General features: G+C 36.7%; 1 protein-coding gene across 9 annotated transcripts in view; it reads left to right on the top strand.

The window, feature by feature from the left end:
* Window positions 1-25777, top strand: part of cnc (NFE2 like bZIP transcription factor cap-n-collar) — a 662445-nt gene that overhangs the window by 129129 nt on the left and 507539 nt on the right. For all 9 annotated transcript variants that reach the window (XM_089239517.1, XM_089239519.1, XM_089239518.1 and 6 more), the window contains one exon: window positions 14522-15197. In XM_089239517.1, the coding sequence (XP_089095643.1) occupies window positions 14721-15197 (477 nt within the window). In that variant the 5' untranslated portion in view covers window positions 14522-14720. The remainder of the gene's footprint in view (window positions 1-14521; window positions 15198-25777) is intronic.

The raw sequence follows: 25777 nt of genomic DNA, 5'->3' as shown, positions 1-25777 counted from the left end.
CATTTATCGTCAACGACCATCGCAACATTTGCGGAGATATTATCAGGGATAGGTTTTGTCCTACTAAACAATCCCAACAATAGCTGGTGGTCAGTAATAATCGTGATCGTATAGGAAGTGGTGAAATTTTTTGACGCCTGACATAATCGCTAGGGCCTCCTTATCTATTTGCGCATAATTGCGCTCAGTAGTTCTTGAAGAAAAAGCGACAGGAGCCTCCTCGCCTTTCCATCTGGCATTTGATGACTCAATACGGCGCCCACCCCCAATGGGGACGCATCACAAGTGAGTATTATGGGTAAAGAGCCATCAAAGCAGAATGTTTTGCATTGTTCTGCAACGAGCCCTCGGCTGACTGGAAATGTCCTGCAGTAAAAGTTTCCATAATAGTGTTTTCTACATTTTTCTTAAAATTCTTCCAGATTGTTGCAGTAGCACTGATTGTTCTGCGACGTACGTCGCAGATTTTGTCATATTCTGCTTTGGGACAAAGAGCACCAAAACACTGGAAGAGATTAAATTTTTTAGCGCACTTAGAGCTTCAGTGGGAATTTTTTTCCATTCCCATGACACGTTACTATCTAATAACCGGTGCAATTGTTCCGCAATCGTAGCCTTATTATGAAGGAATCCATGATGACAATGGATTAACCCCAAAAACGAATGTAACTGCTGCTTATTGGTAGGAATGGGGGCGGCATGAATCGCCTCAACCATTTTCTCAGAAGGATGATTTCTATTTTTATCTACGCGGATCCCCAAAAAATCCACCTCTGTTACACCAAATAGGCATTTTTCTTTTTTGGCGCGAAGTCCGGAATTTCTCAAACGAGTTAACACTATTTCCAAACGGGAAGCTAACTCTTAACGCGACGCAGCTCTTATTAGTAGGTCATCAAAATACGGGACTACCTACTCAAGCCCTGCAAATATGTTTTCAATAATGCTCTGGAAAAGACCTGGAGTCTTATTAACACCGCATTGTAACCTTTTAACCTTAAAAGCTCCTTTGTGAGTATGTGCCATCGCAGACTCTTCATCCGGGCAGTTGTAAGTACGCCTGTGCGAGATCAATTTTAGCGTAAAATCCGCCTCCCTTTAAGTTTGACAGCAAACTATTTATGGAAGGGATCGGATACGGAAAAGCAGCCATAGCTTTATTAAGCGTAATTTTGTAATCTCCACGCAAACGAACTTGGCCCGATGGTTTCAGAACCGGTACAACGGGGGTTGCCCACTTGAGATTATCGACTCGCTCGATAACACCCTCACGTTGGAGAACGTCCAGAGCATCTTCAATTTTTGCCTTGAGTGCCAACGGAACGTTTCTAGCCTTACAGCGTATGGGAGGAAAATTAGGACCGATAGCTAGACTAACAATAGGCCCTGTATAAGTTCCCAAGCCTTCCGAAAACTCGGCAACAACGCCCTGTATAGAATTGGAAACAGAATTTATGCCGCTGAAACCAATACCAAGGGAAGGGAACCACGAACAACCTATATTCGAACAGCGGACATAAGCAGTAAAAAGTTCCAACTTTGAATCAACTGAACTTGCATCTCGCATTTTCCCACGAGTTTTATTGATTTTTTTTGAAAATCCGTCAATTTCACGGAAGTACGAGACGCTTTGGGTCTGTTAGAGCCAAACAAAGATCGAAAAGTATCGAACGAAATAAGGGAATAGTAGGATCCCGAATCCAGTTCCGTCAATAATTTTTTCTGTCCAAATTCACACAAATACACTGCTGGCCACCGTAACTGCAACACCCTGAAGGAAGCATGCAAATAATATGAAATTTACAGCATGCATTAGCAGAGGTGAGATATGCAAATGATTAGAATTTCAGCGCAGACGCACATCACGCGCGCCTGTGGCGCCACTTCAAAGCGCTATTTAAGGCTTGGAGATTTCGACGATTTGAAGTACGGCAATTGTGTTTTTCTTGTGGTTTTTTCAAAAAAACAATCAATTATGCCTCGTAGAAAACATCATCATCTTTTGATCAAGTATCCGAGTTCGACAGAGGAAGGATAGTGGCCTTCCGAGATTGTGGATTATCTTTCAGGGAAATCGGTAGTCGTGTTGCACGAAACCAAACAACTGTAATGCGGATATGTGATCGTTGGATGCAGGAGGGTACGACGGACCGACGTGTTCGATCGCATCCACCTCAGTGCACCACTTCACGTGATGACAGGCGTATTGTGCGTATGGCAGTGACGGATCGCTCAGCCACATCACGAACCATAGCACAGCACATTCAGTCTGTACCGCATCATCCAGTGTCTGCGCGTACCATTCGACGCCGTTTACAGCAGAGTGGTCTGTCCGCAAGACGTCCATTGCTTCGTCTACCCTTGACGCAGAACCACAGACGTCTCCTCCGCCAATGGCGCGATGAAAGAAGGATGTGGACGGCACAATGGAATGAAATTGTCTTTACTGACGAGTCACGCTTCTGTCTGCAACACCACGATGGTCGGATTCGAGTCTGGAGACACCGTGGAGAGAGGATGCTGAACAGCTGCGTTATGCACCGCCACACTGGTCCTGCACCGGGTATTATGGTATGGGGCGGTATTGGATATCACTCTCGCACTCCTCTAGTACGCATTGCCGGTACTTTAAAAAGCCAGCGCTACATCTCCGAGGTGTTGGAGCCAGTTGTCCTTCCTTACCTTCAGGGCTTGCCCACAGCCATATTTCAACAGGATAATGCGCGACCACACGTGGCACGCATTGTCCAAAGGTTCTTCGTCAATCGCCAGATTGAATTGCTTCCCTGGCCAGCTCGCTCTCCGGATCTTTCGCCGATAGAAAACATGTGGTCCATGGTTGCTCAACGATTGACCCAGATTACATTCCCAGCTGCCACACCAGATCAACTTTGGCAACGCGTGGAAGCTGCTTGGTCTGCTGTACCCCAAGAACACATCCAAAGTCTCTTTGAATCAATGCCGAGGCGTGTGGCAGCGGTGATCTCCAACAATGGCGGCTACTCTGGCTACTGATTTTGGCAGGAACCACACTTCGCAGAAGTCTATAAATTTAATCATTTGATGCTTGGTCAACATGTTATCTACAAAATAAATATTGTTGCGATATCTCTTGTCTTTCTTGGTGTTGCAATTTGGGTGGCCAGCAGTGTATTTTGTTTGAGAGAATTAATTTGAATTACTATATTTAAGGAATAATTATCATTATTCGAAGGAGCTATATCAATATCATTTAATTTTTTGAAACTTCGTTTTTGAAATTTACGAGAACTCGATTTTTTGCGACATGCTTTTTCAATGTGACCCTTGACCCCGCACGATCTACAATTTACGTTTCTGAAACAGCAAACGGCTCGATCATGCATTTCGCCGCAACCAAAACAAGCCTTTTTGGAATTTTGAATTTTACCCCTTTTTTTCTGCATTTCCACTTTATCCACAAAACTGGCGTTGCTACCACGAGCGCCCGTTTGGGAAGCTGAGAGCGCCCGTTTTGCACACAATACATCAAAATTATATTGGGGGCCAACGCCCTTTAGGGAATCTATTGCGGGGCATATTTTTACCATGGCGCATGAAACAAATGCAAAATGAAACACGTGAAAAAAATAATTGATTATCTCAAACAAAAACCATCAAGATTCGAGTTGAAAATTTTGAAGATATGAGAAATATTTGTGGATACAGTTATCTATATATAGTGACAATAATAAAACCTTCAACACCAACCAAAATTTCTTTTCCCTTCAAACTTTACACAACTCAAGCTCCTACACATGTTCTTCCTCACCATCAACATAACAAAATTTTGCCTGCTGAATTGGTTTTTGAGGGAAAAGAAAACGTGTCATTTCGATGACTCTTTTTGAAAATTCCCTGGCTAAAGAAGTTTCTCTTCAAAAATATAAATCAAAATGTATGTTAATTTGCCTCCGTCTCTCCTACTTTTTGTAACAGCCAATTTGAAACATAATTTCACTTGATTTTCTTAGTATAATTTGTGTTATTTTTGATTGCACGGATTTGAATTAATAAGGAATTGATAATAATAACAGTATTGATGGGGAGCTACCTACCTCTGACTTGGATGACTTCTCGATTGACACTAAATCACCAGGAAAATTAAAATGTGTGATAATTAATGCCAGGAGCTTGGGTAATAAAGATTTTTTAGAAACTGATAGTGTCAGTCCGTTCGGGTCTGAGACCGTTCTCGTAAGTACGTAAGCGAATAACGTTCCCTGATTTCAATTGCATTGCGTTGTGTCTATATAAAGTGTAACCCAGGCAAAGTTTACACAAAGTAGTCATGCACGAGATACTGGAAATTAAATTGTTTATTAACTACAGTGTATGTAGTTAATTGAATTAATGCCAATTGTATATTCCATATCATCATCCTTATTAAAAATTAATACATATTCAAATTAAAAATTAATTAACAAATTCTTCGGTTGGCCCCCGAAACATTAAATTACGAGTACCTACACTAAGTCACATATGGGAGGGAGAATATAATCCATGCATCACTCACCAGGTTCATTGAGAGACCCTTCTCCAGTCTTTAGCCCCTTAGACACTCATCGCAGCCAGGAAGCCGATTCCCGAGATTACAACCTCGTCTTCACACACACTCGGCATCTCTTTCTCAGTCCCGTCTCTCCGTTACTGCCTTTCTCTCTAACTTCAACTCCCCGTATCCAGATTTTCTCCTGCCATTTAAGATTTAATTTCGGACGTCCCAGTCCCTTCGAAAAACTCCACTCATTTAATTTGATTTGATATTTTACCCATCATTTCTAAGTTTCTATTGGTTTCTTGAAGGTTTATTCATAAGATTGGCCACTGCCGATCCATCCCTAATTTCTTTGTCCAAGTGACTCTCCCTTCAGGACCCCGAGAACCCCAACGGCTATTACCCAAACTTTAACCATCTCAAGCTTTCTCATGACTAACATACTCGGCATTTTTAGATCCTCTGTTATACTTTAATTGCACCCCCTAAATAAACGGATTCTACTTCTACTAAATGGCCGTCATCTATTCTCAATCTTGAAATTTGTCTATTCATTCGTTGGTCCCCTTTATTTTCTCCGAGAAAACACTCCTCGGGCGATCTCTCTTGCCTAGGGCACCCCTGAAGTACAACCGACCAGATGCTTTGTGACGGTAACTAAAAGATTCCCTAATGAATGGCGATTGCCCCATCTACTTACATCGGCCTGTGATTGTATTTCTTTTAATTGGGACTATGTTCCCACCGCTTGGACAAAGTTTCTTTCATCAACATGACGCCCTCAAGGAACATGTCTACCATCCATAGATAACCATTCTTATTTACGTTCCTATTATTCAATTATTTGTTTGCTGTACTAGTATATCGGTTACTGTCGCCTGCTTTATAGGCGCCTGGAGACCTACAGCTCTATATAGTTAAATCTAAAAAAAACAAATTTAAATACTCCAAACTATCGATTTTAAATACATCTGAAAATAATAATTTTAAAATAATATATTCCCTCTATTCTATATTTCTATTTTAACTAGCACAAGCTAGTTAACAATAGGTGTGGAGGACCTGGATCTTATAGCCATTACAGAGCCATGGCAAACGATGCAGATGAATGTTTCTCAGGTTACGATACTTTTTTGAGAAATAGATCTGATAGGAAAGGGGGTGGAGTGTTGATATACGTGAAATCATGTTTGAGGGCTAGAGAGTGTAACGGGCAGAGAAGTGATATTGAAACTATATGGGTTGAACTTGAAAATAAGCAGACCTCGCAGCGCTCCTATTTTTTCTACTTTTCCTATTTTTTAGAAATGTCTTCTTATTTTCCTACTTTCGCCGTAATCGTCCTTTTTTACCCCGCAATTCTCTTCTACTATTCCTATTTTATCCCTCCCTCCCTTTTGTTTACAGCCAAAATCTCACTACGAACATTCCGAGAAACCGCAAAATGTCACTGCTTTCCCTCCCTTTTTGACGCATTCATTTTAGGGGTTATTCAAGTATTACGTCAGCATCGATGGGGGGATTTCCGATTTGCTGACTTTTGATGACGGAGGGGGTAGGGTTTGGATGATGCTTACATCATCAACCACCCTTTATAAAAATATGAAATATTCTTAATGGCGTCTTATTCGGTGCGCGAAAAACTGATAAAACTTTTCACTAGTTTGTGGGTACCTCAACTAACATTCTCCCTATTGAGTCCCCTACAGAGCCACTTTAGTGGTCTCTAAATACTTAGAGGATCTAAGTGATCTGATGTGTCGTGGGCCGCTTAAGTGCTCTAGACCTGTGCCGCGCGTCATACAAGTGATTATGCCGCGGATCACTTAAGTAATCTGGGAATGTGCCGCGGATAACTTGAGTGATGTAGAACCGCACTGGTGGCCGCACCAATGCTTTAAAACTGTGTCACATGTCACTCAACGAATCTCTAAATGTGCCACAAATCGCTTAAATGGTCTGGAATTGTGCGACGGGTCACTTAAGCGATCTGTAAATGTGAAACTTGGTTCATTTTTAAAAAATTATGATGTGGCCTGTCCTTCTCAAACCTAACTCCAGGTCCACATTTGGTCCGCACAAGCCAAATGCTTACCGCTGGTCAAGGATTACCAAGGGCTTAGAGGTAGGGTTGCAATGAATTCCTTGAGCAATTTTGAGTTCTTAGTCTTCAAATAGCATTGAAATTGACAGACATTGATTATAACACTAGCTATAATACCCGGCGTTGCCCGGGTTTTCTTTAGTGAGGCTTTTTTAGATCACGTGATATCTCCCTTTCTTTGAGGGACAAGCAAACCGTGTCTAAGTTCACCAATATGGCGACTTCCTGCGCGACTGACGAAAGAAACAAATCTAGATTTAAAGAAACGGAAAAATAAATATATTTGTTTTCTTTTTTTAAAGGGTGCTAGGCATTTCGATTGCCCCCATTGAACTTCAAGTTATCCATCTCTGCCTGTTTCTGCTTCACAAAATGCTTAATTAAAGCTGTGGAATTTTCTCGATGTACTTTTTTACGGGCCCATAATTAATTTTAAAACATCCTAAACAACATGAATTTATGCAGTTAAATATAAAAAAAAAAAAATACGGAGACATTAATTTTCATGCTTGAGAAAATATAAATAAAAAGTTGAAATCAATGTTATTGCATGGATATCCAACTTGAAAGTAGGTCCGGCTAATTACTTCATGTCTAATTTTCTGGGCTTCGTATATCTCTAAGCGAACTCAATATTTCAAAAATCGAGTATTGAATACAATTTTTAAAATTGATGTGACAGAAAACCCCACCAAATTTCCGCATTTCTACATTAAAATTGGCAATTTTAGCGCTGATTTCTATGAGGATCACAATTTTCCTGACCCTCAAAGCGATGCTGATGATATTACGACGTCATTCAAAAAACCTCATTACTGGGAGTATTGAAAATGTGGCAAACCATTATAAAAAGGCATAAATATTATACATATACTGACAGCCTTTAAGAAATGACAAACCATTGTAAAGGCATATACACGTCTTAAACGCATTGCTAGGGAACCACGGTAACCAAAGTAAACATTCGGAAAATGATTGTCGAGGCCCAAAAATCATTGTTGCCCTACGGTTTTTTGCCCTGCTCTGACGAAATTTTAAAGTAGCCTATCGTTCAAGTCGGGTCCCGTTTGGTATATATGCAAAATTTGGTGACGATCGATCTAAAATTGTAGATTTGTATAGAGAACACAGACAGACAGACAGAAAATCAATTTTATATATATAGATATAAAGATATTTTCTTTCGAAATTTTAATTCTTTTAAAAAATATTTTTTGCATTAAAAAATAAATTTTTGATCGCTGTGGGGGGGACCCTGACCCCCCCCCCCCGTATGTCTCTGATCCCACCAATATGCGTTAGGAGGAAGGGGGACAGAGCGCTGACAAAATTTTGCTTACAGGGGGTCAGAGTTTTGCTGACTTTTTCTCACAAGAATGGCGTCAAAAATGGCTAAAAATTGGCTAACATAATACTTGAACGGCTCCTTATTTTAAAGTATACATGTGCATGTGCTCAACCAATGGCCTAAATGTGGCCTGCCTCAAGTGGCCCCGGTACATTCATACCTCATTTGAATGACCCGCGGCATATTTCCAGATCACTCAAGTGGGTCGCGGTGAATTCTTACTTCAGTTGAGCGGCCCGAGGCAAATTTCCCGAAAACTCAAGCGGCCCTCTGCACATTCCGGATTGTTTGAATGATCCGCGGCACATTTACAGATTACACAAATAACCTACGGTGCTGTTGTAGATCACTTAGGGCGGTATTCACCGACATGGTTTAAGCTATAGTCACAATTTTTGGATAAGAGATCAACATAGATTGGTTAAAAACCTGAATTTAACCAATCCGTGTCGATCTCTCATCAAAAAACTGTGACTAAAGTTTAAACCATGTCGGTGAATACGGCCCTTAATCAAGTGGCCCACGACACGTTTTTAAATCAATGAAGTGGCCTGCGACATGTTTTCAAATCAATGAAGTGGCCTGCGACATGTTTTCAAATCAATGAAGTGGCCTGCGACATGTTTTCAAATCAATGAAGTGGCCGCACACTCTTCAAAAGATTGAGTTAAGTTGAAATGTGCCGCGAGTCATTCAAATGGTTTGAAAGTGTGCCGCGGGCTGCTTGAGTCATCAGGAAATGTGCCACAAGTCACTTGAATGATCTGAAAGTGCGTAGCGGGCCACTTTAGTGCTCTGGAAATGTGTCAAGAGCGGCACTAAAATCTATATATATAGAAATGAATGTATGTCTGTTTGTCCTTTATGCATTACTACACCATTCATCCGATCGCCATGAAACTTTGGGAAGTTGTTGAGTACACTCTCGCAAAGGTTTCCGGCATAGTTTTTTTCCCCTTTCCTTCATTTTCCTTTCTTCTGAGATCGCAGCGACGGGTAATCTATAAAAAATGCATTTTGCCACTTGAAGTGTTAATGTATCGCAGCCCATTAGGTGATCTGTGTGCAGCGAGCGACTCGAGTGATTTCGAAGAATGCAGAGGGCCACTCAAATGATCAAATGTGCCTCCAGCCACTTAAAGTAATTTGCAACTGAACTACCGTGCCATTTAAGTGAACTGGGGGTTTGCCGCTGGTCGCTCAAGTGATCTGGGAATGTGCGTGAGGTCACTTAGGTGATCTGGATATATGCTGTCGGCAGCTTATATCTGGAAATGTGCCTCAAGCCGCTAAAGTAATCCGGAAATGTGTCCCACTTAAATGATTTGATGATCGTTCGTGGGCCACTTGTGTGGTTTTGTTATTTGTCCTTGACCACATGAGATAACTCCGAGGGCCGCAGGTTATCATAAGTGTTTTAAGAAAATGTGTGACTTTGGAAAAAACCAGACATTCATGAACATATGCAGGCCATTCTAATCGTTGTATCCCTGGGATGTAATGTAATTCCAGAAGGTGTTACATCAAGGGTGTTCAATATTCAGTAGAGTGTGGGCCATTTGATTGATTTTGAAATGTGTCGCGGGTCAAGGAAGCTGACCTGTAAATATTTCTGGGTCAATTGAGTACTCTGAAACTGTGCCGCAGTGATTTGTAAATTTTCCGCGTGTCACCTAAATGATCTAGGAATGTGCCGCAGCACACTTAAAGGCTGTGGAACTGTGGCGCAGGTTACTTGAGTGATCTTTAAAAGTTTCATGGGTCGATTGATGTACTCTGGAACTGTGCTGCGACGTATTTACTCATCAGCGAATGTGCCGCGGGTCACTTGAATGACGTGTAAATGTACACAGGTCACTTTTAGTGGTCTAGAACTCTGCCGTGAGTCACTTAAGTGTAGATGAATAATATCGCAGGTTACTCTAGTGATCTAGGAATGTGCCACAAGTCACTTAAATGAAGTGGAACAGCAGCTCGGGTAACTTGATTAATCTGGAACTGTGACGCGAGCCACTTGAATGGCCTGAAACTGTGCTGCAGGCTCTCTTGAATGATCTAGAAATGTGTCGCTTAGTTCATTTTTTGCAAAATTAGGTTTGAAGCTGTGAGCCTCAACAGATGACTCCAGGGCCACATTCGGCCCGTGGGCAATGGGTTATGCATGCATGTGCTATATTTCTATGGCACCTAGACAGGTTTTTTTCTTTCTCTGAAAAGCACGGGAAGAAAATGGATCACGATCATTAATTGGACTTTTAAAGTAACAGTAGAAATTTGATTTATTTCTTTTTTAGTTTTGCTGTTTACATTTTTTTCGATACCACATTTTGTGGAAATGAAAGATTTTTAAATTCGTTAGAACTTGAGTTTCTTAAAATATCAATAGATAATACTATAATTAAAATATATAAGGTGTGAATATCAATGGCACAACATTTTTAAATGCCACGATAATTTTTGAATTCAGTTTTTTCCCTCCTATTTTTTGTCAATGGTTTTCCTATTTTTCCTACTTTTTTTTTCAAATTTTCACTTCTGGGCCTGAAATAAGACATCATAACCTTATTGTTGGGGTTCGTTACAATCCACCGAATAGCGATCCTACATCGCCAAATTTCATGATGAAATTTCCTGCATGTGTAAGCAAGTTATACTTTGGAATTTCAATTACCCGGGTATTAATTGGGAGAACCCTTCAGCTATAGATCACAGTATGAAAGAGGCTTTCTTAAGTTAGTGCTCGAAAATTGTTTGTATCAGAAGCCACCAGGGGGTACTGCTACTTTGGATTTAGTTCTTACTAGCTCCAAGGATCTTGTTGAACGTGTTTCGGTGGGGAACGAGTTTGCTTCGGTGATCATTGTGTTATCAGTTTTAACTAATTTTTCTTCGGTTAAGGTTGATAACAAAAGACTGGTTCATTGTTTTCGGAGAACTACTCGGGGTGGTAAGTCAATTGGCAGAATTTAGTACCAAGCTGTCCTCTGTTTTGCACGACCTCATACCCTTTGTTCGAAAAAGGCGTGTTTGTACATCTCTATGAAAGGCATTCTCTATGGTTCACGGATAGTGTGCGTAACCTTTATCTTGAAAACAAAAGAGCATTCAGAGAGTATAAAAGGGGACGAGGTGACCTATCATTGTTTACTGATAAAAGAAGAGTATTGAAGAAAGCGATAAGGGAGGGATAGTGAAAAGAGAGGAAGTAGAATCTAGGTTGGCAGATAACATTGGCTCTGACCCAAAATCATTTTTTAGATCCCTCAGTAGCACAACAATATAGTACAATATCTGGACCATATTGTTATATATCGAAATGTCAGAGGAATATCAGATGTCATAACTATGATATAGAACGATCTTGTCCTATATGGTGCAAATTATTTATGATATTAATTGATCAAGTTTTTAATTTTTCAGTCGAATATGTATTTGATTCCATGTGAATAATCTCTACTTTGAAGGACAACAACTTGGGACAATAAATTATTTTAATATAGTTTGAAAAACATAGATCTATATCGTGAACCTGACAAAGATCTATATCAGATTCTCGATATAGACCTGATATAGATCTATCAAAGAAGACATAGCTCTATATCCTGAACATGACATATATCTATATCGTGAACTTGATAAAGATATATATCAGATACACAATATACTGATATATCAACATATCGTGCCTTTAAATAAAAATATTGCCTTCAAATAAAAATTTGGAGAAAATTTATAGTCGAGCATACAATTTTTTGTTTGAATGGAAATCAAAAACGTTTGAATGAATAATTTTTCATAAGAAATTTTGATTTTAATAGGATTAATTATGTTGATATATCAAAATCATTTCATCAGTTATAATTGAATCCTTAAGGAAATGTAAAACATACACAGTAATTACTGAGTATGTTTTACATCGTAGATGTTGGTATTTTAGGAGGACCAAGAACTTATCCACCGTAACTTTGCCACTTTATAATTGCACATGTTTTTTAATTTAGAAAAATTTGCTCTTGTTTTTGTTGTATGTGTGTTTTTCTTAAAATTATTATTTTTTTATGTTTTAATTTTTTACCATACTTTGAGGATTTTAACTTTTTTGTGCTGCATATTTCTTATTTTTTGTTTTATTAGCATAAATTAATAATTTTAAATAAATTATTAATATACTTCACAATACATTAATTTGTTTTTTTGTGTTTTTTGTATTATATATAATTTCCTTAATTATAAATTTTTTCAATTATCTGCCTCAAAATGATAAATATGTCTCACAATTTCTATTCTGCAATTTTTGTGCATACATGAAAATGAATAAATTTGATTGAAAATACAAGTAAAAAAACCATTACTCATAAGTTAATGTTATAGTAACAACTGGTAACTAGTGGTGGGTTGGTAAGATACAGAGCTAGAGATGGGAAGAGTTCAGGGTACATGGGTTCAAACCAACCCACCCGCTTACAGAAAATTAGACTCTTTTTATTTCTTCTAAAAGAGCGCCATCTATCCTCCAAAATTTGAAGTATTTGAATATATCACATTCAGATATAGATCTATTTATCTCTGACTATACCTTCTTCAGTCAGAACGATATCATGGCCCGATATAGATCTATATTGGAAACTGAAATTTTACGATATAGATCTATATCTTTGTGCCACTTGGGTATGTCAATAATGGATGTAAGGGGACAGTTGGCCCCCTCTCGCTAGGAGGGTCTAGGTTAAAGAGCAATGCAGGCATGTGTTATGGTTTTAATGACTTTCAGGCATCGGTTTTTAATAGAGATAATGATATTCAATATATGGGTGTTACATGGGGTAATAAAATCCTCAACTATATTCAAGTGGAAGACGGAGGTTCTAAACATTTTACAAAATGTATTTGAGCAAGCAAAGCACCAGATGATATCTATCCTAGGGTCCAGTTAATGTGCTAATGAATTGTTAGGGCCAGTTTCTTGCACAGATATGCAGGAGTAGTGTTGCTGAGGGTATCGTCCCAAGGGATTGGAAATTTGCTAATGTTGTTCCGATATTTAAAAATGGTGGTAGAGAAGCTGTGTCCAATTATCGTCCTGTGTGTTTGACGAGCTCCCTCTCGAAAATTTTGTAAATCATTATCAAAAGTCAGTTTGTGAAGTGGATAAACGAGAATAATGTATTGTCAGATAATCAACAGGGATTCAGGAAGGGGAAGTAATGTGTCACTAACCTCATTTGCTTCTATGATCACGTGATGAAGGCTTTGGGTAAGAGCAAAAATGTAGATGTTGTTTACCTTGATTTCCAGAAGGCATTTGATTGGGTCCAACATGGCAAACTCTTGAAGTATTTACACGAGATTGGGATTGCGGGCAACTTGCTGAATTGGATTGATTGTGGTTAAGGGATAGGTCACAAGAGTTATGGTGAACAAGGAATTCTCTGGTTGGACAGGTGTCACAAGTGGAGTTCCTTGGCCCCCATACTTTTTTCACTTTTTATCAATAAACTCATTCAGCGTATCGATGGGATTGCTAGCGAATTCGCAGATGACGTGAAGCTAAAGGGGGTAATCTGGAATCAAAGCGATAGGGAATTGCTGCAGACCAACTTAAACAGGATTGCAGCATGGGCAAATGAATGGAGCATGATGTTTAGCATTGACGAGTGCATAGTCGATCATTTTGGTTCAAACAATCCACGGTTCTCTTACGAGTTGAATGGTGTCACTACCCTGGATGCTACTAGGGTCACCAATTTGGGAATTCTCATTGATGAGCCGTTTAGGTTTTCTGAACATTGTTCAGCGGTGGTCAGAAGAGCAAATAGAATGCTTGGTTTTATTTTCATAAAGGTATCTTCTTGTTTTCCTAAAGTCATTCTTCAGCTTTTCCGAGTCTTAGTTCGTCCTGGACTGGAGTATGCTGTAAGGTTTTGGAGACCATACCTACAGCAGGACATAGACTTGGTTGAAGGGGTGCAGAGAAGAGCTACGCGTGTCCTTATTGGCACACGGGGCTTGAGTTATGAAGAGAGACATTTTTGAATATGTGTTTACATTGGATGACTGCAGGTATCGGAGAGATATGATCGAAGTGTTCAAAATCTTCAATGGGATGGATAGGATGGACCATGAGTCGTCAATCGACTGCTTTTACAAGGGGACACCAGTATCAATTGATAGGGGACAATTCTAGGTTATGGTGTCGCAGGGAATTTCTCTCTAATAAGGTTGTTAATAAATGGAATAGCTTACCCCTGGAGGTAGTAAATTCTAACACAATTGACATGTTTAAAAAGAAATATGATAAACATGCTGGGGTAAATCGAGAAGCTATCTATCCGTACTTAGAATAAGACAACCATAAGTATTCTATATGGGCTTTGTATAATATTTCATCATGTATATATATTGTTGTATTGAATTTTTAATTGGGTTGCTGTATCTTTGAAATATATGACATCCATATTTGCTATGGGTATCTTTTTCTCAGCCACCTCGTTGGGCATTTTGCCTGTTGTGGCGTTGTATTTGTATTTGTATTTATTGATTGATTTTGTTTCAGGATTTTTAAAGAGTGGGATGTGATTTGATTGAATGAATGGAAAATGTTTTTGGCTTTATTCACAAGACACTCACTACTACATGTGACAACATGATGCTCAACTACATGTGAGAATTGAATTCATTATAAACTGCAAGTTGCTTCAGCAGAGCTGATAAATTCATTTCACAAATTGATTTCATTTAGCTAGTGCAGCAATATGCTCTACAGGAAAAAAATCAGCCATGATGTTTTACACGTGGCTCTGATATTAGTGTTCATGCGAATGAGTCCAGATATCTTGTTGAATAATCCATTGCATGATATTCTAGGTACCACTGATATTTTTGTTGGCCCAGCTGTTGCCTATCAACATTATGACTCTCGTGATTCTCTCATGGGCTCAAGACAGTACGCAATTTTAAAAAATGTGGATTCTCATTTTATTGATGATTCTACAATCTTACGTGATCGTCTAAACTATTTCAGTCATCGATCTAGGCGAAATGTTATTGCATATTATTCAGACAGACCTGATGCTCATAAAAAACAGGAAGAAGAAGAAATTATTCATGAAAATAGTCATAATTTGGTTGATGGACAAATATTAAATTCCAACAATAGTGCAACGCATAATTTTTCTGACTCTTCAGCAGAACAAGCATTCAACCCAGTAAATATTGATCTAACCAAAGAGGTAAGTATTTTATACTGTTATAAAGGGTGATCCAAAAGTCATGCAACCTGTTACAAAATAATTAATTTCTCAAATCCTACGAATTGTAAGTGCAAAATTTTTTCATAGGCAGAAGCACTATACTGTTCAAAATAGACAGTCAATTTAATTTTGGATGATACTCTCAATGGCTCTTTGTTTGCTGTGTGATCAAGATGGTTTTTTTGCCAGAAGTAAAGAACTTATATATATATATATATATATGAGAACAATATTTCCCAACTCATTTGTTTCAAGGCATTTTTTAAGCGTTCAAAAGTAAATTCCCAAATGTTTCTATGCTCAATAAGACAATAATCTCCCAATTGGTGTCCCGTTTTTGAGAAATTCAATGTCAAAGACCACAAGCGAAGAGGGCGTACATCTCTAGTGAGCCAGCATGGAATGCATGAACTAAAGAACAAAATGGTTAACTCACCATCAAAGAGAGTAAAAAAAGGATTAGATCCTCCATTGATAAAAATGGTATTGATAATCTTTTGATTCTGTATTCTTTACAGATGAAACCTGGTTCCATCGAACAGGTATGTTAACACTTAAATGATCGCTCACGAGCTTTCTTATTTTTATCTCTTTTCTCTGAAAATTATCTGTTCTACTAGTAGTTGCTAACGGCCGTATTCACAGACACAGTTTAAAATACAATCGCAAGTGTAATGAGGTGAGATCTACAGGGATTAGTTAAAATCCGGAATTTAATCAATCTGTGTTGATTGCTAATCCTTTATTTATTTATTTATATATAACTCCCACAACAGACATATGCCCAATTACAGCGGAGTGAAGAAAAGAGTAAAAAATAAACTAAACAGCACGTTGCAATACAGAAAGGCAAAGAATAATACAAATAATAACGGCACAATAATAATAATGCAGTTAAATATAATACAAATAATACCATATGTGTGTACAAAAAAAGGAGAAAAAAAAAGTAAAAAAAGTAAAAAAAGCACATAACTTCCACACCTGAGGTAGCGGAAAAGAGGAGAATTTTCCAACACGTTTGTTCGGTTCGGTATGGTGGGACATACAAGAGATTTCGGTTATGAAGATTTATGCTATTACAGTGAAAACTGATTTGCGCTAAAATGTCTAGTGCATCCAAGTGCAGAATTTTCACAAAAAAGGTGATCAATGCATTCTGACAGCGGACTTCGAGTGATTCATAGTGAAAAGTAGATCTGAGTATGTCTGTAGGAAATATCAAAAATTTGAAACTTCTTGAAGTAAACAAAGCGTAAAAGCCTATTTTGTGTGCGTTCAATCCTTATGTTATTGTACAATTAATACGGATTCCAGATTAGGGAACTATATTCAAGAACTGATCTTGCGTAAGAATTGTAAAGTTGCAGCAAGGTTTCTGTATTTTGAAAAAATTTGCTGTTGCGGATTATGAAACCGACATTCCTTGATGCTTTTGAAACAATGTTAGTAATATGCTGGTTGAAATTGAGTGTTTTATCAAAAGTGACACCTAAGTCCTTCATGTACTCTATTCTTTCGAGCGTTTGACCATCAATATTGTAATTGTACAGGATGGGACTATGCTTTTTACTGAAAGACAAACATTTGCACTTTGCAATATTTAGATTTAATTTATTGGCGTTACACCATGAACTGAGTTGTTTGACAGAACTTTGTAGCACCTCAGCGCCATCTGTATTATTTACGACTTGGAAGATTTTAACATCATCAGCATATATCAAGCAATTAGGATCTACGTGATTTTCCAAATCATTGATGAACAAAATAAAAAGCACCTGCTTTTATTTAGTAACCTGCGATTGTAGTTTATTCTGTAATACTGCCATTAGTATTACAAAATATTCAAACGAATTTACATGTTGTAGGATTTAGTGCGTATAAACATCTTGAGCTTGCTGAACACTGTTTGGTATTCTCATAATAATTCCAATTAAAAAAAATTAAATTCCCTTGAATAATGTCAAGGAAGAACACTAATATGTATAACGAAATGAGTTTTCTGGAGTGTTATGCAGACAATTTATCCAATATATCAAGCACAAATGACTGCAATTCTATTACTGATTCTGAAGATAAGTGTGTATGATGGTGACTATTTAGAAAATTTTGTGTCAGAAATAGTGATAACGAGATTATTGTGCGCAAACGTAAAACTATGCAAGTAAATATAAGTTATAAGGTTAATAAATATGTGGATTTTTAATTTCTATATGTATTTGTTTTTCATTTCCAAATGAGAAAATTGCCGGTCTTAGAGTAAGCCTACGGGAAATAATATGTGGTCATTTAAGTGTTAACAGCCAAAATAGAATTTTCTGCACTGAAAATCCACAAGTCTATCATGAAAAGTCTCTGCATTCGATCAAAAGCAGTATGCAATTTCATGCGTAGGATATTCGGGTCCAATTCTTTTAAAGAAGCAGTGCCTGTTAAATTGTACAGGGATATTTTCTACTCTTGGATGAAAATGAAAATTTTTCCGTTTTGCAACACGATAGAGCAACCTGCCATACGTCTAATGAGAACAAGGGCATTTCTTTACGAATATTTCAAACTGATTGTGGCCACTAAGATCAATGAATCTGTCACCACTTGATTTTTTTCTTGTAAGGACACCTGAAGGCAAATGTATGCAAGAATGTATACCTCATTCCATTGATGAATTAAAAGAATCTTTTCAATCAGAGATTGTAACGGTGTGCTCACCCTGAGAAAAGGGGCCAGAAACCTGGCAAAAGGATATGTGCTTGCAAAAAGCGCATATTCAAAGCTGATATTTTCAACATGTTGTGGCATTTTGAAACAAACTTTATTCTTGTATCCATAAATGTTGTTTCATTTGAAGTAATGTTTTTTTTTTTACTTATTTCTTGATATTTTGAAAATGAAATATTTTAGAATGTGTTGGATGACTTTTGGATCACACATACACACACCCTGTATTTGCATTCTTCATCATATCTTGCTGGTCAATTTGTTTATTGATGAGTACCTTAATTTTTACATTTGCAGTAAATCTTATGAGTTATACATGTTTCAAATTATTGCAATTTCTGAAAGAAAGGCCACGCCAGACGTGCCATAAGTGCTGTTCTAAGAAAAAAATTCCTGATGAAATTCGATACCGGTCAGAAACACAAAATTGGATGAGTTAAACAGTTGTGTTCTTTCTGGATGGGAAATCTGACCGATTGTGGAATGCAGTGATCTATCACTTATATATCCTCTCATTTAAACAGAAGAGAAAAACTATTTTCTGTGCTTGGGATCAAAGATATAGGTAAATAATGTTATATGCACTTATAGGCCTCTCTCACCTAAGCATCTTTTTCCTTGTTCCCCTGCACTGACACATAAGTGAGAGGTCACTGTATTTATGTTATACTCTTCTGCCAAAAAAAATACACACACGCTCACTCACTCTTAACAATAATTTGATCTTGAAATTTTGCATGCAGATTTCTTTATCCTTCTGGGTCCTGAAGGAAACTTTGAATTTCCAGTTTTTTTACTTTTATTTTCAACTGAGGCACTGTCTAAGGCCAGAATTACGGTATAAAAGTTTCATGAAAGTTCTTTTACGAAACTTGAAAAGTGCAACCAGTTACATTTGGGTTATATTGGTTACATTTGAGCGAATGTAATCAATAGGCACATTGATGAAAAATCTTTTACAAAAGGGAAAAAACAAACGTTTATAGTGATCCTGGTCAAAAATTAGTTTGTGTTGACAGTAATGACAGTAAGTATGAATAATTGATTACCAAATATTTACAACATCTAAAACTAATTTTTAGGTCCCTGTGAGCATTCCATTTAGCTAGGTGGAACTTTTTCTAAGGTCGGGATTGCACTATAAAAGCTTGATAAAAGATGTTTTACAAAACTTGAAATAAGCATCCAATTATCTTATGGGTTATATTTACATGAATGTAACAGTCACTCTTATTGATTGCATTTTTCAAGTTTTATAAAAGATTTTTTATCAAACTTGTATTTGTGATCTTGGCGTAACTAGGGAAGTGCACAAGGTGTTAGTTGCCAATTTTGACTAAAGTGATATCATTTGAAAAATTTTCTCGTGGGTAGTAAAAAGTCAATGGAACTGTAAGAGTTGAGTCTCATTATTTTCGAGATAGAGGTGAATGTCTCACCAATTACAGGGTGCATAGAGCCAGGGAGGGCCTGTTTATTGCATGGGCAAATGAGACATATGCCCAGGACCCACAAATTTTCAGGGGGCTCCCAAAAATTTGTCTTTTGTAATCTAGTCATTTACTTCCCTTTCGTAGAATATATCCAAAAAAAAAATCATGAGTATAAATCTGCGATCCCGCTGTAAATAGTGTCAAATTTATTTACTGAAGCTCTTAGTAAATGTAAGAGCTGTATAATATGATTTTTATATACAGTACAAACATGGACGTTATATTTCTCTGGCAGGGAATGGGCTTTGCAGCTGGAAATCTGAAGTTGTAATAGTCAAGGCCAGTGACTATATTTACACGTTTTTACTAACCCTTAATAATCTGACCAACATTGACATATATTTATTAATCTCTTGATGTAAATGATCAATCCTGACATTCAAGGTTGCTTGAAGAAAGCTCAAAAGGAAGAATCATAGGAAACAAAAAGCGGTATAAAAAGTTCTGTTCTTCTGTGGATAATCGATCAACTTCCAATCAGCATATCAAACCAGAAAAGGAAAATGTCAGTGAATGCGAGACTTCCTCTCCATTCCCATCATTTTTTTCCATGGAGGGTAGCAAAGAACATATAATCAATATATGCAATATATGCATATATATATATATTTCACCTTATTTGTCCATTTCTATTGTATTTTTAAAATTTTTGTAAAAGCCATGGTGGACCCCCCCCCCCCCAAATGATCAGGCCGGTCCTCTCAGATGAAAAAAGTTTTACAATTTCATAGTCAGGGCATTCGATGTGATGATTCGGAACCTGACATAAGTGATTTTTGTGCTTTGAAAGAGATTGAGTAAATTAAATTCACTGAAATTTACTTAAGATCCAGCTATGTAGAATAACATTTCAGAAGAAATCACAGAGAATATTTTGTTTGTCATCCACCACGCCAAAATGAAGAGAAAATGCACCTTACTGGAAGATTGATTATTAGTGAATGTGAAAAGGTCTCTCACAGAAAAACATTTCTATCATATCATGAAAAATCATGAAAATTAGAAAGGAAGTGGATGATCAAATCTTTATAAAATTATACAGTATTATGTGTGCAAGTTATTTTCAACATGTAAGTCTGCATTGGCAACAACAGGATTTCATGATTGGTAACATGCATCGAAATGCATAGAGGAGAATGAAAACTCGATGCATAGAGAAGCTGTTTGCATCATGTTGGCATCACGAATGAATGCAGTACACAGAATTGATTTCAAATTATATCTCCAGCATAGGCATATGCAGAATTTTCTCGGGAGGGGGTTTGAAAATGTTTCCCTTCTGAGGGGGATATGTTTTTCTTGCAAAAAAATAACACTATAATCTCGGCTTGAGGGGGGTTAGAATCCCCCCTCCCCCTGCATACATAAATGATCTCCAGAACGAAGCTGAATGCAAATACACGCAAACAGTAATGACAAGAGTTAAGCATACATGCACACACACCCATCCCATAATTAATTGCAAAAATGGTATCAAATCAAATCATAAATCAGATAGGTTATTAAAAAATTATCAATTTCTTGGCGAGCCATCATGGAGCTCCTCCAAGTAAAAACACTTCAGAAACCATCGCATTGATATGAGTTGAAGAGGGAAAATGACATGTACCGAAATTAGAGATTATAGCCAACCACTGCAACTCTTCTAATGACAGTCATGTGGTCACATGACGATGTGCCCTGCATAGAATAAATGAATAGACTTGTGTACTCTATAAAGGTGCACACACACAAGTTATCCATTCAGCCAGAGGCCATTTCACTCAAGTTCATTTGGACTCTGTCCAAATTAGGGTGTCACACACTACCACGACAATTCATCAGGCCAGGCCGATTTTTAGTTTTGTGACGAATAAACCTGTTCTCTTTTTCTCTTTCTTATTTCACCTTTCACTCCCTTCTGGAGGAAACAAAAGATGAAAAAGGAGGATTATATTTCCGGTGTGTGGGATTTTAGATTAAAACTTGTGTTTGTGAAAAATGGAGATGATGGGAAATGAATTATTCTCACACAGCTTGCTTTATGTCACCATCAAGTGTACAACTGTGAATTTGGGAACTACAAACTCTTAACATGTATGCATTTATATCAGTGTAATTATTATCTTTTCACTTCAGTTGCCACAGGCATATACAGGGAAAGGGCGAATGGAGCGAATTTTCCCGTTCTGTAAAAAAACTGTTATATTGGTATAGGTAGGAGGGATTCATAAATTTAACTGCTGCTGTAGTGTGGAAAGAAAAAAAATGGCTTACAGCTAGAAAACAATTGACTTATTAAAATTTTGTTCAACAACTCTCGCTCAAGTCTGCTTATGCAACGTCCCTTATGGGAGTTGCTTGCCGGTTCGAAATATCCAGTAATTGTAGTACCAAACGACAAGTGGAAAATTATCACAACTAAACTTTCGCATGAAAATATTTATTAAGTTCGGGCGTTAGTTACACAATTTTAACACAAGATTATTCTACATAAAACCCTCTATTCGATATTGAGAAAGGAACCCTCTCACCAGTTTATGGTCAGTCAATAATCAGTCTCTTATTTGCCGGTCGGGAAGCCGTGGTTGACAGTCACTTCGGCGCAGCGTAGTCTGGTCAGTACCAGCGGAGATTTCTCAGTTGGAGACCGGATCACGTCGATCAGTCCCAGGATGCCCCTCGGTTGAGGGCGGACCTCAAGCCAGGCTTTCTTTCAACTTTATTATAATAATCTTCATTATAGTCACTATGCACCAAAGTTGGAACTAGAGGGAGGGGGCAACTGCCCCAGGAGACAAACTTTAGAGAGGGAGCGGCAAATTTCAAGAGACAAAAAAAAACAAAAATCCACCATTGTAAAATCAAATTTTAGAGTGGTGGGAGGGGGGTGGTAAAATCATGTTTGGACCCCCGTATACACACAAAAATCCTAATTACGGACGTGCTTGCCACAGACATGGCCTGTTCCTCATAAGCTCCTCCCCCTTATTTCTGTGTAGAATTTTTTGAAGCATTGTTAGGGAAATAATTTTAGTTATACACTTACCTTGTGATTCTCTGTCGGAACGAAGTCTTTTCTTGGATTCAGAATTATGTATGAGATATGCATTATCGTATGAGAATTATGTATAATTACTATCACAATAAATTCTGAAGTATGCGATGGATTTAGCTTATTTTGCACCTCCATAAATTGAAAAAATAAACAAGATGAGAAAATTCACATATTATATGAAACGAGAGGGAGGGGGAAAAGAGACAAAAATATTAAATATAATATACAAAATATTATAATATAATAAATACAGACAGACAGACATGACCGCGCTGACCGCCCAGAGAGACCATCATGGTCATCATAAATACATACACTGATGAAGCTGTATGTTTTATCCAATATTCTTGAATAATGATAGTGATGATCTAGATTTGGGCAATTTGATAGAAACCACATCTTTTCAGACATAGCACAAATTGCATAAACTTGAATGATCAAAATTAATCATTTGTTCTATATTTGATGGATATAAAGATTTTGTCATGATTGTTGATGCATACTTCACCATATTACTCCATTTGTGTTCATACAATTTACAAAGTATTTCAAAAGATGCATTTCTGAGCTTGACAGAGCCACCTGACTTAAACTCCGGGTAAAACGTACTGTGTTCTGATTTTTTTTTTTTTTGATTCATAGCCAGTTGTTGTATACACATTCTGAAATGTAGATGCAACAACTGTTGATCACAAAAAATAAAACTCTGTCACATTATAGATGGGGATATAGGATTTGTGTTTATTTTGGGGGGCACATGACTGATTTAATTAAATTTTATAACTATAGTTAATATATTATATTTTATGTTGGTATTTTATATAAACACCTGATATAATGCAGATAGAACCTGAAAGTCAGAGAGTTATATAGTTATAGTTAACTTATATACTTTTATAGTTCAATGATTCTGAACTTCCTTTTCATTCACTTTTTAGCAATAGTTTACATATGGCAATTATGTAAAATGAATGTAGATTTTAATGTTTGCATGTTGCAAACACCTGTGTGAGTAAGACTTTTCTCCAAAACACTTTTTTTTTGAAAAATTATAAACATTGGAAAAATAAAAACTGCAACAGAGTTTTTTACAAACACAATTGAAGTAACAAACTGTTGAAAATACACTGCACCAATTTACCTGCTTTCAACAGTTCACTAAACTTCATAAACTCTTCAAAAATGAAGATATCTGTAAAAAACCCTTGGAATAAATTTTCTAGAGTTTATTTTCAAAGTTTATTTCACATACTCCATTGCATTTTCATAACCTGCAAATGACAACCTATGTGTTAAGCACATTCTGAAACCAAGTGTTTTGCCATTAGCCACATGATCTACAATTCCATGTAGTAAAATACAACTTTTTGCTAATTGAGAAAATTTTGTAAAATGATTATTCAGTGTGAAAAAATATTGAAATAGGAGAAAAAAAAATTACAGACATAGAAGTGTATAAAATTTTTATTTTTCAGTCATTTTTCTAGGGCAAAACTGTTCTGATTATAGAGCTTTCTTCGAAATACTTTATGTACACTCATGGATCCTTTAACCTGTTGGAATTTTCCAAAGCCATTTGGGACCTCAGAGACTCTGCTTTTGGCAAAAAAACATTGTGGTATGTTCTTTCGAATGGTAATTGGATCGGCAACCTTCCACACTACATTGTTTGGGCATTGCAATAGATCTATAAACAGAAAAAAAACCTGTTAGCCAATTTGGAATTTAAAGGAAAATTGTTTTTTTTTATTTTATTGAAATATGCAATAGGAAAAGAATAGAAATTGATACACAATGCTGATAAAAAAATGTTGTTTAAAAAAACACAATTGCATAAGTACCCAAGAAAAATTAGAAAAAAAAAATTGTTTCGTAACATTTGTATCAACACTTATTAGAAACTGTAGTATTTAAAAAAATATGGGTACGAAAATGCAATCAGGTTTTTAATCAATTTCTAATTTCATTTATCTTGCGTTCTGCTTGAACTACTTGCACACTTATTTTTTTTAAATTATAAAAAATTATTTAAAAATATACATACATTATTTTGAAGATCAATAGGTAATTATTTTTCTGAGAGGGTAATGCAATTAGCACATATACAATCATAGAATAATACACAAATAATATGGATTAATTGCATTATTCTCTCACAAAAACAATGATCCATTGATCTTTAAAATAATGTATGTAAATTTGTGAAATAAGTAAACTATATTCTTAAATATTTTCAATACAGGGCTGGGGGAATCAGTTGTACAAAACATGCTGAGTGTGTTTTTTATGTAAAAGATAATTCAATCACTTGCTACCACACTATATGAAATTAAAATGCTTATCTATTTCCAAATGCGGCAAATGCTAAATAGCTGAAACTTGCTGGGAAAACTCCAGAGGTTCATGAAGAACATATGAGGGGTTCACAACCATAGTAGGCCAAGTCCATTTATCTTTATGAATAATAACATCTTAAAGTTTTTAATATATAATTAATTCAGTTCAAGTGACGGAAAGGAATTAAATATGTCAACGTTTAGTTTAAAACTACCATTTTTTAGTACCCTACTTTTACAAATAACAGAGTATTTCTATTGTAAATTTATAGTCCTTCTTTAATAATGAAAACTTGGTCCACTATGGTTGTGAATTGAAGCTTTTACGTGAAAAAATATGATGCTACAATGTAAGTGAAAGAACATTTTATTTTATGCTATGAAAAATTTTCTGTGCTAACTCTCACTTTAAAAAAAAGGACTTGGTCTACTATGGTTGCAAACCCCTCATGTAATGACCATTCATGTATGACCTCATATAATGGTGGGTTAAATTTTCCAATGAACACAGCTCATATAAAACCCAGAAACAGGGGATACGCCAAAAATTGCAGAGTATGTTGCAGAGCAATCAGTGTGTTGTTATTCTTCAAGATTGATTGATTTTTTTAAACATTTTTATGAAGTTTTGTTGTACATAAAAGCTGGCTGAAAATGCCTCTTGAATGGTTGAGATGATTATAATATTATGCAGTAGCAGGAATTATGTGTGAAATTCTATTATGTATAACATTTGCAATTTGCAACCTGCCACACTACATTGCTTGGGCATTGTAATATTCAGTAGACTCCAGACTATCCGGCTGAATATGGCGAAAGGTAGGCTGAAGTTCTATAAATACAGGAATATTGAAATAGAAGGAAAAAACTGCAGATATAGAAGTGTAAAACATTTTTATTTTTCAGTCATATTTCTTGGGCAAAACTGCCCTGATTATAGGAGCTTTTTTAAAATGCTTTATGCACACTCATGGG

Source organism: Pholcus phalangioides, unplaced genomic scaffold (genome assembly GCF_987345545.1).
Source record: "Pholcus phalangioides strain wild (caught in Gottingen) unplaced genomic scaffold, Ppha-v1.0 ptg000011l_1, whole genome shotgun sequence".
Lineage (NCBI taxonomy): Eukaryota > Metazoa > Arthropoda > Arachnida > Araneae > Pholcidae > Pholcus > Pholcus phalangioides.
Note: the sequence above shows the minus strand (reverse complement) of the source record. Positions and strands in the feature narration are given on the sequence as shown.